This window comes from Monomorium pharaonis, chromosome 6 (genome assembly GCF_013373865.1).
Source record: "Monomorium pharaonis isolate MP-MQ-018 chromosome 6, ASM1337386v2, whole genome shotgun sequence".
Lineage (NCBI taxonomy): Eukaryota > Metazoa > Arthropoda > Insecta > Hymenoptera > Formicidae > Monomorium > Monomorium pharaonis.
Window position 1 is genome coordinate 23510213 of NC_050472.1, and position 16269 is coordinate 23526481.

The 16269-nt window shown below is 26.2% G+C and overlaps 3 protein-coding genes across 5 annotated transcripts; all 3 read left to right on the forward strand.

Annotated features, from left to right (window-relative positions):
* The first annotated feature begins 1324 nt into the window (after positions 1 to 1324).
* LOC114254429 (trypsin) lies at positions 1325 to 6471 on the forward strand. The gene is made up of 7 exons (XM_028190735.2): positions 1325 to 3010; positions 3622 to 3784; positions 4096 to 4255; positions 4651 to 4856; positions 5271 to 5491; positions 5845 to 5902; positions 6171 to 6471. The coding sequence occupies exons 1-7, from the start codon at positions 2933 to 2935 to the stop codon at positions 6302 to 6304; spliced, it is 1020 nt and encodes a 339-aa protein (XP_028046536.1). The 5' UTR covers positions 1325 to 2932; the 3' UTR covers positions 6305 to 6471.
* A 2231-nt stretch (positions 6472 to 8702) lies between these two features.
* LOC105832402 (juvenile hormone acid O-methyltransferase-like) lies at positions 8703 to 12333 on the forward strand. Its single transcript, XM_036288648.1, has 5 exons — positions 8703 to 8947; positions 9020 to 9191; positions 11210 to 11342; positions 11488 to 11650; positions 11854 to 12333. Exons 1-5 carry the CDS (start codon positions 8761 to 8763, stop codon positions 12033 to 12035), a joined length of 837 nt encoding a protein of 278 aa, XP_036144541.1. The 5' UTR covers positions 8703 to 8760; the 3' UTR covers positions 12036 to 12333.
* Positions 12334 to 13427: 1094 nt separating this feature from the next.
* LOC105827758 (juvenile hormone acid O-methyltransferase) lies at positions 13428 to 16205 on the forward strand. Of its 3 annotated transcripts, none has more exons than XM_036288649.1 (6): positions 13428 to 13657; positions 14067 to 14264; positions 14345 to 14516; positions 14593 to 14728; positions 14827 to 14968; positions 15453 to 16205. In XM_036288649.1, exons 2-6 carry the CDS (start codon positions 14078 to 14080, stop codon positions 15647 to 15649), a joined length of 834 nt encoding a protein of 277 aa, XP_036144542.1. In that variant the 5' UTR covers positions 13428 to 13657; positions 14067 to 14077; the 3' UTR covers positions 15650 to 16205. The 3 variants fall into 3 exon arrangements, with proteins under 3 accessions (XP_036144542.1, XP_036144544.1, XP_036144545.1); XM_036288651.1 differs by having other exon boundaries at positions 13434 to 13657; positions 14076 to 14264; XM_036288652.1 differs by having other exon boundaries at positions 13440 to 13657; positions 14113 to 14264.
* The last annotated feature ends 64 nt before the right edge of the window (positions 16206 to 16269 follow it).

Here is a 16269-nt window from a genome sequence, read left to right on the forward strand (position 1 = left end):
TAAATTCTTTGAATACTTTTAATAAATAGCAAATAAAATTATAAATATTTATGAAAAGTATATAAAAGTATATGTTCTTAATTTTTATCAAGATTTCTTAGATTTAATTACAAGATAAGCGCAATATTTGTTATATGTTTTAATAAAAGTATTCTAGAAATAAATTCTGTGAAATTAATAAATGCAATTTTGTAAATAAAATAAAATAGCAATTGTACGTTACATAACTAAGCAAATAAGATGCTATGCATTCAAAAATAGATTATAAATAAAGTGTTACAAAAATAAGTACATATATGATTAAATGTATGTATGTTACTATATGAATAAAGGATAATGTAATTATACATCTCACTTTCCAAGCCGTATATATTAAAAAATTTAATGAATTCTGTTGCAACTTGTGCATTCATTCAAAAATACGATATTATAAATTTTTAAGATTATAACATAAGTGCGTGTGTCACATTGCATACACTGCTGATACCTACATTCATATAATACTCTAAGTGACATATAAATTATAGATCCTTCGACAAGTTTCCGCCTTTGTCCTTATCGGAACTTCTCCGTTTGATCCTACTTATCATAACTCCGATTATTGCTAAACAAATGAGATAAGATGCGCGACAGGACAACAGATTGTGCACCACCTGTAACCTGTAACAGTAGGTCAAGGTATATAGGTAACGAGACCCTCATGCGGGCGAGACGCATTACCTTATTGTCTCAATGTATGTCTGACTTTATCAGAAGCCTTGCTTTATTTTGACGTTTCTTCAAGATTAGATTAAATCTGCGATGTGATCTTTTCAGAGATAACTTTGTCGCGGAGAATAGTAAAAAATGCGCACGCCTTAACACATCATTCTCAGGTAGAGTTTAAGGTTACAAAGATATGAGAGAAGTGTAATATACATATAGAAGAAGGTCGCCAACATTGGCATAAGCTTCCTAAAGCGACACTCCCTTATCTCTTGGAAACTAAACATTACATTATATTAGTATTGATAAAAATATAATCTATTCAAATAATTAAGGAAATAGAAGTTCATAACAATAATAGTTGAATCAATATGTGAATGACACAAAAAATAAGAAATACATTTTTTGGTTGAAACAAATTATAGTGCTTAATAATTTCTTCATACTAATTAAGTTAAATTTTTATTTCAAAACTTAAATTTAAAATAATTTTTATTACGTATTATATTTGTCAATGGCGATGAAATTTAAAAAATAATTATAGTCTCTGAAAATTTAATGAATCAAATGTAATTAAAAAGTTTAATTCACATATATTTTTACGATAAATTCTGCCTTAAATTTGCCTGCAATTGTGACATTGAATAAAGATTACATGCGGATCATATTAAGTAAAAGTAATTAAGAAAAAATAATATCTGTAAATTAACAAATTGCAAAATATTATGTCTATCATGACAAATATATAAGTGTAAAAATATTAAATAACTTATATTAAACTCACTTTTATGTTGAGAAAAGTGCGGCACTTTAAATTCATTTAAGTATATTTTTATATCGCATGTTTGCTCACAAATTCACCTAATCTTCTTCTAGGTAACTAAAAATCCTTGAAAAGCCGCAAACGTTTTAATAGATCGCCGATTCATCATGTAGTTAAAATCATATGTTTATGATTTTAACTGCAATCTTAATAGTCCGAGAAAATTGTACTTTTTCCTTTCACTCTACAGGTTTGTCCATTAAAATCGATGCCAAAGACGAAAGTTATTACATTGACTCGATTGCAACTGTAATATCTCATGGTATTTAACAGATATTAGAAACTTTTAAAACACTTTCAATATAATAATTTCATATTATATTTAAATTTAAAAAAAATTCATATCTATGATTATTTACTCTTTTCTAAACTTGAGATAACCTATGTTATAAAATTGTACCATATAATACATTTACAAACTGTCGCGGAATTTCTGTATTACGTTTTTGATTATTTCTCTTAAGTACAAGTGATGCACGACATTGCTAAGTTTAAATTTCGTAAATATTTATCACATATCATAAGATATGGTTTGAGTTGTGCATAATCGTACTTTATAGAATGCACGTGTAAGATGGTATAAGAATATTACATTACGTATTCCTCTCTTCGGCAGAGGAAGAGAAAGAAAAAGATTAATTTACTTTATAAATATTTGAAAAAAGTTTCATATGGAACAATGACAAAAATAAGAATTCAGTACTTTGGCGGCACTTCAAACGTATGAGCAAAACTCTGCAATTAGTTAATTTGCTCTCGTAATTTATACGACAATGATCTATTATTATTAATCTATTATAATTATTATCATATCATGATCTTCAACATCATTAACGACGACATCATCATCATCGTCGTCGTCATTGTCGTTGTCACTGTCACCGTTATTATACCGCGACAATGAATCAGAACGGCCATGGTAGCATTCGCGTTCATCCGCTGACGAAATTAACATTAATCCAGTCTCGGTAGATCCCTGAAATAAAGGGTCGCTGTGGAGAAGAGGTGGGCCGGGTTGACATTGGATGTTCGTGGTGGCCGACGGTCGATTACGCCATAAACCGATACGCTTGTGTGTAAACGCTTGAATCTTTCATTGTGCTTGTACCTACGATGATACCTGTACAGGTAAGACAATGGGCGCGTACACCGACCGACTGGGTGATTTAAAGGCTGTCACATGCAACATCTGCCAATGCAAACGCACCACTCAAGGTTGACGATCCCCACCGAGAGACGTGGCTTAACTTTTGCGTTAGTTATAATTTACTATAAAACGGCAAAACGACTGGGATGCCTTTAGACTTTTCACGTTACGGGTGTAAGCACGTGCACGGGCACGAATTTTGCGACAAAACAAATTTACCGATTAGCACGGATTGATTACCGGAAATCGCAGGCGGCATGAATGGTTACGCAACAACGAGATACATTCACGTGCTGTTTTTATGCCTGAGTTACTGTTACGCATTATCTCATATGGTAAGTTAAATAATCATTATATAGGGGTTTATGAAAAAGTGTGCTAATAACAGAAATGACAATATCTTCTTTTCTTTAAGTTAAAATTTAGTTTAAATTTCTTATTTTATATTTAAACAATGACAAATAATAGATAAAACAGAAAGACATAAAAGTAATAAAATATTAACATAATTAATTCAAATAAATTATTAATTTTTTAAATTACACTATAAATAAGTATACAAAATGTTTCAAGCTTTATATTTGTTAAATGTCAATTTATATATACTAACTAAATGTATAATAAAGCGATTGATGATTAACTTTTTTGTAATTTCACTTTCATGTTTTTCTTAATTTTTAAAAAAGCACAAATAATCCAGAAATAAAGTATTTTCTTTAAAAAATGTTCTACACAAAATATCGTTAAAATATTTCTGTATAATAATTTTTTACTAAGAAATTCCTGTATAATAATTTCTTAGTAAAGAAGTATTTATATAGTTATACATTGACCAACTTCGTTACCAAATTTAATAAAAGAAACACAAATTAATAGTAAATTAATTAGTAATAAATAGAATTAGGAATATTAAAATATTTATATTCCTAATTTTCTTTTTTTATAGACATTGTCGAACAGACGAAATTTGCCAACCTCAAATGCTCAAGTTCACTATAACATCACGAAGGCTGACGTTGATTATCCGGCAATAGACGAAGTGTCTTATGTTGATTTCAATCCTGCGTTTTCATTCCCTTCTAAAAAGCCGAATATCTGCAACGATTGCGGTAAATAAAAACAACGTATCTGATTATTCTACTTTTTTTAATGAAAATTTTTTAATTTATATATTGTGTATAACAGTAATAGACGCAAACAATTAAACATATTTTAATATCTCAGTTGAGAAAAGTATATATAATTCATTTCTGTTAAAATTCATAAATGTAATAATCACAATTCTATTTCTACATTTAAAATGCAAATTAATAAAATTAATTATAATGCGTAAATAGAAAATATTTACATCATATATAATAGTGTTATTAAATTATTTATAACCAAATAAGAATACTTTTTTTTTAATGCATTATTATAGTTTGCGGGCTTGGGAGAAAGGCAAGAATTATTGGTGGCAATGTAACCAGCGTTTATGATTATCCCTGGATAGTTAGCATGAATAAAAATGGAAAATTTTACTGTGCTGGAAGCCTAATAACACGGAAGCATGTACTTACTGCGGCTCATTGTTTGCAAGGGTATGTGTCAAGTAACTTTAAATCGAAGATAATTTTTATCCATAATAAAAAAGACCGTGAGAACGCGAAAAGTTCGCTCGTGGTCGAGCGGTATTGTTACCGCTTTTCCGCGATGCTGATTGGTTTCGCAAATTCCGGTAAGAACAGAATTTGCGAATACGTTTCTCTTGCGAATGAATTCAAGAATCGAGTCCTTGATCCTTTTGTAGCTATCATTGCGATTGAATTTTGACAGCTGTAATTTATTTTTAAAAAGTAAAAAATAAAAAGTTAAGTAGCGCGCGCAAAGCGCGCGTCTGTGATGTCTAGTATTTATAAATTATAAAGTATATATAAATTATAAATTTAATTTTCCAAAATTATACGACATACTTACATTATTAAATAATTTTCAGATTTGACTTCAGAACTATCAAACTTGTTTTAATGGATAGTGATCGTTCCTCAATTGGCAGCAACGCTATAATTCGATGGATTAAATCGAGGACTATTCATGAAAATTTTCAAAGTTATACATTTAACAATGATATAGCGATCATAGAGATGGATAAACCCGTATCTGTAAATGGCATTGTACGAACAGCGTGTTTACCACAAAATAGTAAGTTATTTCTAATATAAAAAAATCAAAGAGATATGTATATTTTAAGTACTTATCAGATATATATGTACATTTTATAAAAATTTAACAAAAATTTACAAAATGTTTAACCTTACTAATTATCAAACATACAATTTTTTATATTGTTATATGTTATAAATTACTACATGCAACTATATATAGGCGTGTAGATGCATTATTTTAACTTAAATAATATATAAATTATGATATATTAGATGTCTACAACAAGACAGTGTATATTACTGTATTGTTATTAATCTTTTCGTTGAATAAGCTTTAAATTTGTTATATGCTTCTCTATGTAATTTAAGTTGCGCTTAAAAATTTAAATAGCGAGTTTTTTGTGCTAATAGAATTCATACAATAGAAGATATTAGAATTACAAAATTACAGAAATCATTGACTACACTGGAACGCCTGCAACCGTCGTTGGATGGGGTCAAACAGGAGAGGATAAGCCAATAAGTGACAAATTACGAAAAGTTAATCTGCCGATCTTATCACAAGAAGAATGCGATCGAGCTGGATATGCAAAAAATCGCATTACTGAAAATATGTTTTGTGCCGGCTATATACATCCGGAAGGAGCAGTAGAAGGACGAGATGCTTGTTTTGTAAGTGTTAATCAGAGTGCAAAATAAATATAACAATTAATAATTTAAAATAAAAAATAACAAATGCAGCAAAAAAAGTATATATGTGCGCGTATAAGTAAAGTACTAATAGATATTTATAATTTAGAAAAAAATTATTTTTAAGTTTTTATTAATAGAGATTTTAATATTCAATATCTAATTAATACTAATCGAGGATCATTAATTTCATTATTATCATTAACTATAAATCAATATAACTTAATTAATATGTACGACCTAACTTTTTAAAGAACGAAGCATACTACTATTTTCATACTATTATTTATATATAATTCATACTATTATATATTTTTTTAAATTTTTACTTCAAGGGTGATAGTGGTGGACCTTTACATGTTGAAGGAATTTATAAACAGCTTGTAGTACTAGGTACGTATTTGATAATAACAAACTAAAATTTTATTATAAAAATTAAAATTTACATTTATATTTTTTATATTTATTATAATTATAATGTAATTTAATATTACAATATAATTTATATTTACATTTTATTATAATTTATTAAAAAATATTTAAAATTTTTGAAATTTAATTTTAAAACCAAAATAACTTCTTATCTCTGTTTCGTTAAATAAAAAACACTCTTACATTTATATAAGCAAGATAAAATACAATGTATATTTTTATATGTAAGGAATTGTTTCTTGGGGTCGTGGTTGTGGAAGACCAAATTATCCAGGAGTATTCACTAAATTGACGAATTACATCGAATGGCTTAAAGATCATTTAGACGACGAATGTGTCTGTCCTCCACCACATCGACAATAAAAGTAAATTTGTTACTTATTGTTATTTTGTTATAAATCAAGTAGACCTAATTGTCATAAGGAAACAGTAAATGTTAGATTTTATCTTAATATTTATTTGATCATTAAGTTTCTGAGAAAAATAAGAAATAATAGATAAAATTATTTTCATTTTAATAAATATATTCTAAAATATGGATAATTTATTTTATATGTTTTAAAAATATGTTTACATTTTATAAGATTTATTATTTGTATAACAGTATAAAACTGTATAAACACATAACTATTATATTTAACTATTTTTCTAGAATTTTCCAATCGTAATATTATTGTATATCTTTGCGCCATTAATTTATTTTAACTACATACACACACACACACACACACACACAAAATATTACATGCATTTAGTCCAATGTATATAATAAAGTATTTATGTTTTGCGATATTAATTGTGTTACATTAATTGCCTTGTAAATTAACAACCAAAATTTTTATTTGCCGAATTTATATTGTATATAAAAAGATCTGAATTATAAATAACTATTATAACATCGTTTTTTAGTTAAAAACTTTTTCTTTCTTCCGTTTTTTCTCTTTCTAATAATTATTTAACATTGTAAAAAAATGACTCATAATATTTTCTGCATAAGATTTTATTTAAAAAAATTTTTTAATTTTTTAAATAGTTCAAAAATTTGCAAACTTTATTTTTAAAAATATTATAATTTTATTGAATATTTTATTAAAATAATTCTATCATAAATAAAGAAAATAGAGAGTAAGTTAAATCGTGATCAAAGTAAATTTACACTGATGAAAATTTATATAATCACTGTTCTTATTTCTACATAAATGAAATTCTTCGAGCAGACTGTTTGAGATAAGTGATATATTATTTCGTTATCACAAATCAAACAAAGGTTGCCAAAATGTTTGGCTCAAGATTTTGTTTGATAACGTTTAAATGCATTTATTGTTTCTTTTGAATTAAAAAATTAAAAAAAAACTAATAAAAAATAGTGTTAAAACTGGATGCTGAAGCTTTGTTTAATCAATCATTATGTATAAATTACCATAAAAATCAATGTATGTTATTTAAATACAACTGTTTATCAGCGCTGTCTTGTTTGTAAACGAGAGTAATGGGTTTAATATAAGTAATCATTACTTATCATTATTCATTCAAGCAATCACAGTTATATAAAAAAAAATTGATTAACATACATTATATGATTACATTAAGGGGGCATGTACGTTTGGAGCCACAAAAAAGAAGGCATTTTTCATGAATTTTTTTCAGAGCCAAGAAGCAAACTATAAAAATGGGACTTTTTGCATAATAAAGTACGCCTTTTGTAATTCTTATGCAAATTTTATTACAATGATTTTGTTGAAAAATCCTTCCCCTTCCCTCGTCCATCGTCATGTAATCGCTATGCATAATTCCGCGGTGACAATGATCTCTCCTTCTCTGTTCAACCAAAATATAAAAACTAAACGGCATCTTAAAAAAGAGTAAATTTTCTTGTCGTTGTCGTATCCAATTTTTTTAATTCGAATTTTAAACAAAATAGCGGATCTTTAAAGTTAAAGCGCCGATTTTTGGCACAAAATTTTATTTTTGTTTGTTTAAAAAAAATAGAATTCGAATTTAAAAAATTAGATACGACAATAACAAGGAAATTTACTCGTCTTCAAGATGCCGTTTGGTATTTCAGTTGAACAGGGATAAAGGAGAAATCATTATTGTCACCGTGGACTATGGCTGACTACACAACGATGGAAGGGGGGATTTTTCAATAAAATCATTGTAATAAAATTTGCATAAGAATTACAAAAGGTGTACTTTGTTATGTAAAAAGTCCCATTTTTATAGTTTGCTTCTTGGCTCTAAATAAAAAAAGTTCGTAAAAAATGCCTTCTTTTTTGTGGCTTCAAACGTATATGCCCCCTTTTTTTAATTTTTAATTATTTAAAAAATTGACTAATTATGCTTATGCTTCTTTTTATACATAATGTTATAGTCTTACATGTATAAGTAGGTTCGATTAAATTAAAAAATAATACAATATTTCAATTAATTATTAAAAAATTTACAATATATTAAAAATTATCAGTAATTGTTATTTATATGACCCTGCATGTAACAATAACATAAATAACATAATAACAAAAAAGAATTTTGTTGAAATTATATAGGTATTTTGTCCTTGTAAATGTCAATTGTATTCTGTAATATTATATCAATGTTTGGTTTTAAAGAATAATAACAAAAATTAAAACAAATTCATAAAGCTGAATTGGAGTCACATTATCTCATGATTTCTTCTATATAATTTTCTTGATTTTTCATACATAAACAAAACCTTTGTGATCATTATTCCCCGTGATATCACAGAGTATATAAGCCTGCTTGAGATAATACCGTAGCACATTACTTTCAAAACCACAGCATTGAAAGGAAAGACAGTCATGACGAGTCCAAAAGATTACAGTGCATCTAACATGATACAAAAATATCATATAACGCTTATAATCGAAGAATTTATCGAGAAACTAAATGATATGTGTGGAAAGTGTATGGACATCGGTTGTGGCCCTGGAGATATAACAAAGGATTTTCTATTACCGGCTCTTCATCCACAGGCACAAATAATTGGTAATAGAATAATAAATTATTGAAATAACAAAATTAAGTAATTATTATATTCAATAATTGGATTTTGTAAAGGTACGGATATTTCGGAGAAAATGATCAAATATGCGAATGAAACATGCAGTGACATGAACCGACTTCAATTCGAGATACTAGATATTGAAACTAAAAATTTACCGACAAGATATATTTCTGAATTTGATCATGTATTTTCGTTTCATACTTTGATGTGGTGCAACGACATTAGGTAATCAATATATCAAAAATTTAAACTAAAAATTTATCGACAAGATATATTTCTAAATTTGGTCATGTACCACTGTGATTAAAAAATAAGGTGAATTTTTTATTTAAACTTTGCGGGTATTATAAAATCATAAAATAATTTTTTTGTGGATTTGTGGTAGGATGTCTTTGACATCTATGCTAAGTTTCATGTCAATATATTTAATTGTTGCAGAGCTACACGTGTTTTTGTAAACATACAAAAGTGAGTTTTTCGATTTTTATTATGTCTGATTTTGTTGAGCAAAGAAATTGCACTAAATTTTGTTTGCGGAATCAATATTCTGCCGCGGAAACGTTGAGGATGTTGCAGAAGGCCACGGCAGAATATTCATTCTGCAAACAAAATTTAATGCAAATTCTTTGCTCAACAAAATTATTTGAAAAACTCACTTTTGTGTGTTTATAAAAACACGTGTAGCTCTGCAGCAATTAAATATATTGACATAAAACTCTGCATAGATGTCACAGACAATACTACCAAACCACAAAAAAATAATTTCATGATTTTACAGTACCCGCAAAGTTTAAATAAAAAATTCATCTTATTTTTTTATCACAGTAATATTTTCGTTTCATACTTGTTTACGTAATGTGGTGCAATGACGTTAGATCACAAATATTATATAAAATATAATTTAAACTAAAATATATTTTAACTCTTATTAACTCAATAAATTGTTTTAAACAAGTATAAGTTAATATTTTTTTTCAAACATACATGTATGTGCATCTTAGAATAAAACAAATCAACTCACTTAACGCATAGAATTTATGCTTTAAAAAAATCTCTATGCTTTATTTGTAATTCTGATTAATTCAATCGATATTAATATTGTATTTAAAATTAAACTTGTGATACATAACGTTCTTATTTAGCATATAAAATTTTTCCATTTGAAAAATTCTACACGCCAAGCAAGAATATTATATAAGTTTTTATTTTCACACGCAGCTCATAGTATGTATCTTTTTTGTTCATATGTATTTTTTTTATTATCTTGAACATGACCAAATCAAATATTGAAGTTTATGTGCATAGTATGTATCTTTTTTGTTCATATGTATTTTTTTTTATCATCTTGAACATGGCCAAATAAAATATTGAAGTTTATGTGCATAGTATGTATCTTTTTTGTTCATATGTATTTTTTTATCATCTTGAACATGGCCAAATAAAATATTGAAAATTATATGCATAGTATGTATCTTTTTCGTTCATATGTATTTTTTTTATCATCTTAAATATGGCCAAATAAAATATTGAAGTTTATATGTACGTGCATACACTTATATGCATTCTACAAGTTTTTTTTTATTTGAATAAATATATAATTTAGTAACAACTTTTTTTAAATTAAAACCAATTTCTTAATTTATTTTTATGATATATGGACCAAATTTTATTCCTTCTCTTGTTCTCTATTATATGTATAGATAACTTCGTTACTTTTTTTTCAAAAAGTTAGTTTCTCAAAATTTTTCAAAATATTGATTTTTCAAATATTATCAACAAATTGTTCTATAATATGTTATCCTATTATAATACCTAATCCTATTATAACACCTAATATAATTAGGTAATCACAAATATTATATAAAATATAATTTAAACTAACATATATTTTAACTCTTATTAACTCAATAAATTGTTTTAAATAAGTAAAAGTTAATTTTTTTTTTCAAACATACATCTATGTGCATCTTAGAATAAAACAAACATTCCAAATTTTATATATACATATAAATTTATCACACGTTTCATTATTCTAAATACATTTTATTACACAGAAAAAAAGAATATTGTTATTTTGACAATACCTTTTCAAAATGAAAATCTTGAAATAAGATTATATTGCGTTAAAAAAATATTACTCGAATAAAGATTTATTTTAAGATTTTATATAGTTTAATCAAGAAAATGTTTAATCAAGAAAAAATATAAAAAAATTATTTATATTTATCTGCTTTATTAAACAGACAAGCATTCAAGAACATATATCAAATACTACGACCTAATGGAACGTTGCTTTTCTATATAATAGAGTCTCATGATGTATTTGAAGTTCTTAGAATTTTGGCGCGGGATATTCGCTTTGCACAGTATATACCGGTAAATTATAATATATTATCAAATTTCAATTATTAATATATTATATAATTTGCGCTATTTTATTATTGTTATTATCGTTATCATTATTATTACTTTATAATGTTCAAATCATAAATTATTGATTATTAATTTCCTATTCATATAGGATACAATGAAAAACATTGGGGTATTTCATAAGGCAAAGAATGCTCGCAAAGAGTTAAAAGAATTACTTGAAAATGTCGGATTTACAGTTCATCATTGTAGTCTTCGAGAAGCGAGCTATAATGATAAAAAATCAAAACCGATAAACAATCAGGAGTTATTGAGTAAGTAATTTTAAAAATATAGAAAAAGTAATTTTACGTTAAAGAATTATTACACGGAGAGAATTTTTTCTTAAAATTTACCCTAAAAAAATTTGGTAATTGTGGGATAATGTGTGACCTCGATGAATTTTACTATACTTTTGAGTAAAATGTACTAAAAGTATAGTAAAATTTCTCGAGATCCCACGAGATTTTTGTTATAGAAACAATTTTATCCATTTTGCCATTTCTGGAAGACATGCCATATGACTTGAAAGAAGAATACAAAAATATGTTTATAGACGAATACATGAGAAGAAAAATTCATTATAAATCAATACATAATGAAGAGCTTATATTAAATCTATACAAAGGGTTAATAGTTTATGCACAGAAAATTGTGTAACAATTATATTAATACACAAATAATCGTAAAATAAGGCTAAAAGATATTAATACTTTTGTTAGCAGAAATATTTATATTAACAGATGTTTATAAGTCTTACAACATTAACCATAGAACAGTAAACTTGTTTTTTTAACTCAAATGTGGATTATATCATCGTCTTTGTCATGAAAAAATTTTCAGTTTTTATTTAAGAAATATTATCAAAAAATAAAGTAGGATATACCAATATGATAACCATTCTCTAGTTAATAGTTTCTTAGTATTAGTATCTTATACATATACTGATACCCACAAAGAAAATCAAATTTTAAAATAAAAAACTTTATATAAATGTGTGTGTGTGTATTTTAATTATAGACTTATTTTTTCTTGCCAAATTCGTGTACTTAAATGGATATTAAAGTAGGAGGGATCGTAACAGATCATTTAAATCCTTATTTAGCTTGATAATTACTAATAATAATTACATACTATAATAATAATTAATATTATAATAATAATTAAATAATTACACAACAAGAGATACAGAATATAATACAAAACCAAACTCAAAACATTTATTAATTATTTAATAATTATATACATATATATATACATATATGTATATGTATACACATTGTACCCATTTCTTTACTGAAATTACATGCAATTGATTTAACTATTCTATTAAACAATTGCTGTAATAGTTCTTCATTTAAGCGTTTGAGGAATCTCGCGCACGATCGGCGGCTCGGCCGTCAAAGTCGCGAGCTTAGTGGAGGAACGGTAGACGTCACCTCTGAAATCTTCGAAAAGGGCCATTAAGGATGTATCGGACTGAAGTTCAAAATGGTACAAAATTGCTAAAAATTTGTGAAATTGTTCTTTTAGTTTCCCTTATGTACTACAAAAAATTGAAAACGCATCCACTAAACGGTTGCTGATTTATAACTATTTTAATTTTCACTGATTTTACATGATTTTATCCTTTTCTATCTTATGGAAAAGGACGATGAAACTTGACGGATGAAACAGCTAAAAAAATATAGAAGAAATAGTACCAATGTTTTGAATTTTTTTGTACATCTAGTATATGAATAGATGAAAATATCTGCCAAGTTTCAATTGTCTTCACTACACCGTTTTAAAGAAATAAAATATAACTTGAGATAATTGTGCATTTTCACTGTCAAAAGATTAAACTCATAAGTGAAAAAAATCGCAAATACGTAAAAAATACCTTTGTAAGAGTAAAAATAAGACTCCAACTATCGTTCAACTTTCTTACATCTAGATTTACAATGCGTTAGGCATAGATATTTAAGTATTTCAAATTTCATGCACTTTTATCTAAGATTGTATGTCCGATACATCCTTAACGTCGAGCACTGACGTACGCAGTCACGTGCAGCAAGAATGAAACGAATCGTATATATTTACGTGAGCTTCACTCTGAATCTCATTAGTATTAAATGTAACGTCCTAGGAAATACTACCGTGTCTTTTGATCAAAATTTCTCCGATTAAAGTTTCTCCGAATTTATTCGAAATAAAGAAAAGTCGTCAGTACTAGCATAGGTCTCCGAAAACTACACTTTCCTGTTCTTTAAAACATTGCACTATATTTATACCAGAGTTAGGTAAGTTAATATTTTTTAAACTAATTAAATTTAAATTGGTAGCTTATAAAATTAACTTATTTACATTAAAAATTACAGAAACAAAAAACTTTGTTAAAAGTTAGATTAAAATTAAATGAAATAAAATTAAATTAAGTTAAAATAAAAGTTAATTTTGTAAAGCATTATTTATATCAAATTAAAGAATTGTTAAGTCTATATGAAATAACAAAGAAATATTTTTTATGTAAAAATGCACTTTTTTATCATTTTTCTTGTACTATGTAAAAGAAATAGATAAATTAAAGGGTATGTGTTTTCAAATTAATTAGGTTAAATTATTAACTTTTTAATTTTATTATTTAATTCTCTTTTAACTTCTTAACTAAGTATTATCTAATTAATACTAATAAAACTAATAATGATAAAGTCATTATAGAAATGACGGATCCAATGCAATATGCCTTCTTCAATAGTGTACAAAGAAATGAAGCACAAGATATAATCAATGAATTTGCTAAGAATTTAATAAATATATCTGGAAAGTGTATGGATATTGGTTGTGGACCTGGAGATATAACAAATGATATTCTCTTATCAGCTCTTGATCCAAATGCAGTAATAATTGGTAATAAAATAGATATACAGTACATATATATCGATATAAATTATTTTTTAACTCAACAATATATTATGTTGTATATAAAGGTACAGATATTTCGAAGAGTATGATCGAACATGCGCAAAAAATGTATGGTGACAATAAACGACTTAAATTTGAAGTATTGGATATTGAAACTAAAAATTTGCCTGTAAAATTCATTTCCGAGTTTAATCATATATTTTCATTTTACACTTTGCAATGGTGTAGTAACATGTGGTAAGAGAAACATTTTTTCTTACTTTAAAATATTGCAATAATTATAAAATTGAGTGCATTCTTCTTTACCAAATAGGCAAACGTTCGAAAATATTTATCGCATGCTTCGACCTGGTGGAACAATACTTATAATATTCGTAGCAGCTCATGATTCACTACTTAAAGTTTTGGGAACTATAGCACAAGATGACCGCTTTGCACCATATATGCAAGTAAAGTTATATAATATATACAGATTTGTTATTCCTATATTTTATATATTGTTTTAGTTAAAAAATGTTAATCATGTTATTCTCATATATCAAAACAGAATTACACAGAAAAATATGCTTTGTCATTTAATGATTCAATATCTGACAAAAAACTGAAAGATTTACTTGAAAGTATTGGGTTTTATATTCATCACTGCAGTCTTCGAGAATTAAATATTTTTGATTCTGAAAATCTCTTACGTAAGTATTTTTAAGACTAATTTATAGTAATCTATACAAATAGTTTTATATTAAGATTAATGTTCTCTTTACTTCGTGTTTCTTGCTGTTTACTTATTGCTTTTGTATTTTTTCGCGCACGAATTTTATAGAATTATCGTTTTTAATCACGTGTTTCTTGCCTGTTCTAAAATTAGTCAACTTTTAACTCGCTAATTTTGAATAAAACAATACAAAAAAAAATATAAAAAATAAGAAACAAAATCACAGAAAATCACATTAGCTTTACATTAACTTTTAGAGATGTATTAAAATTGAATTTTATATTGTATTAAGTGCACAAATTAATTCGGTCTTTTTTTTCAAAAAATTCAAAGTTTATTTACAAAAAAATAAATAGAGGTTCAAAGTTCAAAATAATCTCATTGAAAATTAATAATATACTTATTAAATTGCTAATAAATGATTCACGTATATTAATACATTTACATTGATTTTTCCACAGTCTCAGTGATGTCCACATTCGCATTTCTGGATAAGATGCCATCTAATCGAAAAGAAGAATTTAAGATTAATTTTGCAAGCAAATATATAGAAAAAAAAATTCAATTATATGGTAACAAACAAGATAATATTAAAGACGAAACTGTGTTAGATAGACATAAAATACTGATTACTTATGCACAAAAAAATATATCATAAACACACACACACATACGTTATATCTATTAATATGTTTTGAGTAATTATGTAACTTATAATTTCTTATTTGTTAATGCTAAAATGTTAAAAGCACGCGCGCAACAAATAATACGCATGCTATTTCCTGGCTCTTCAAGATATTATAATAAAAATATCATTTTGTGCTTGGTCCAATTTTAAATAAATCACTTTTTTTTAACGAATAAATATAATAAATGCTATCGATATATGTTTTCATCTAAAAGAGAGCTAACACTTTAGAAATTGTATATTTATCAGATTATAAGTAGATAAGATCACTGTTAATTAAGACACACACATGCTCCCCCCCCCCACACACACACATCTCTCTCATGATAAAAATATATAAAGTAAAAGTAAGATTCAAATATTTTATATAAATGTATAATAAGCAAAATCAGGTCAGCAGTCCATAACATAAGATGTTTTACTTTCAATGATGAATGTGGGTTAGTGAAACCTTCAAACCGTTATTTGCACCGCATAATTTTTCCCAAATTAATGTATGTATAATAAATATACTTCCTAAGAAAAATCTATTTTATCGACAAACTCAACAATTTTAAACTAATTATACTAATATTAACTATAAAAGAGCC

What these genes read in the sequence shown, in the direction of transcription:
- LOC114254429 (XM_028190735.2), top strand. Translation starts at nt 2,933, where the DNA reads ATGAATGGTTACGCAACAACGAGATACATTCACGTGCTGTTTTTATGC. An exon ending in GCGGCTCATTGTTTGCAAGG is followed by an intron (nt 4,256 to 4,650) that starts GTATGTGTCAAG and finishes AATAATTTTCAG; the next exon opens with ATTTGACTTCAGAACTATCA. An exon ending in TAAACAGCTTGTAGTACTAG is followed by an intron (nt 5,903 to 6,170) that starts GTACGTATTTGA and finishes TTTATATGTAAG; the next exon opens with GAATTGTTTCTTGGGGTCGT.
- LOC105832402 (XM_036288648.1), top strand. Translation starts at nt 8,761, where the DNA reads ATGACGAGTCCAAAAGATTACAGTGCATCTAACATGATACAAAAATAT. An exon ending in TCCACAGGCACAAATAATTG is followed by an intron (nt 8,948 to 9,019) that starts GTAATAGAATAA and finishes GATTTTGTAAAG; the next exon opens with GTACGGATATTTCGGAGAAA. An exon ending in AAACAATCAGGAGTTATTGA is followed by an intron (nt 11,651 to 11,853) that starts GTAAGTAATTTT and finishes TTTTTGTTATAG; the next exon opens with AAACAATTTTATCCATTTTG.
- LOC105827758 (XM_036288649.1), top strand. Translation starts at nt 14,078, where the DNA reads ATGACGGATCCAATGCAATATGCCTTCTTCAATAGTGTACAAAGAAAT. An exon ending in TCCAAATGCAGTAATAATTG is followed by an intron (nt 14,265 to 14,344) that starts GTAATAAAATAG and finishes TTGTATATAAAG; the next exon opens with GTACAGATATTTCGAAGAGT. An exon ending in TGATTCTGAAAATCTCTTAC is followed by an intron (nt 14,969 to 15,452) that starts GTAAGTATTTTT and finishes ATTTTTCCACAG; the next exon opens with TCTCAGTGATGTCCACATTC.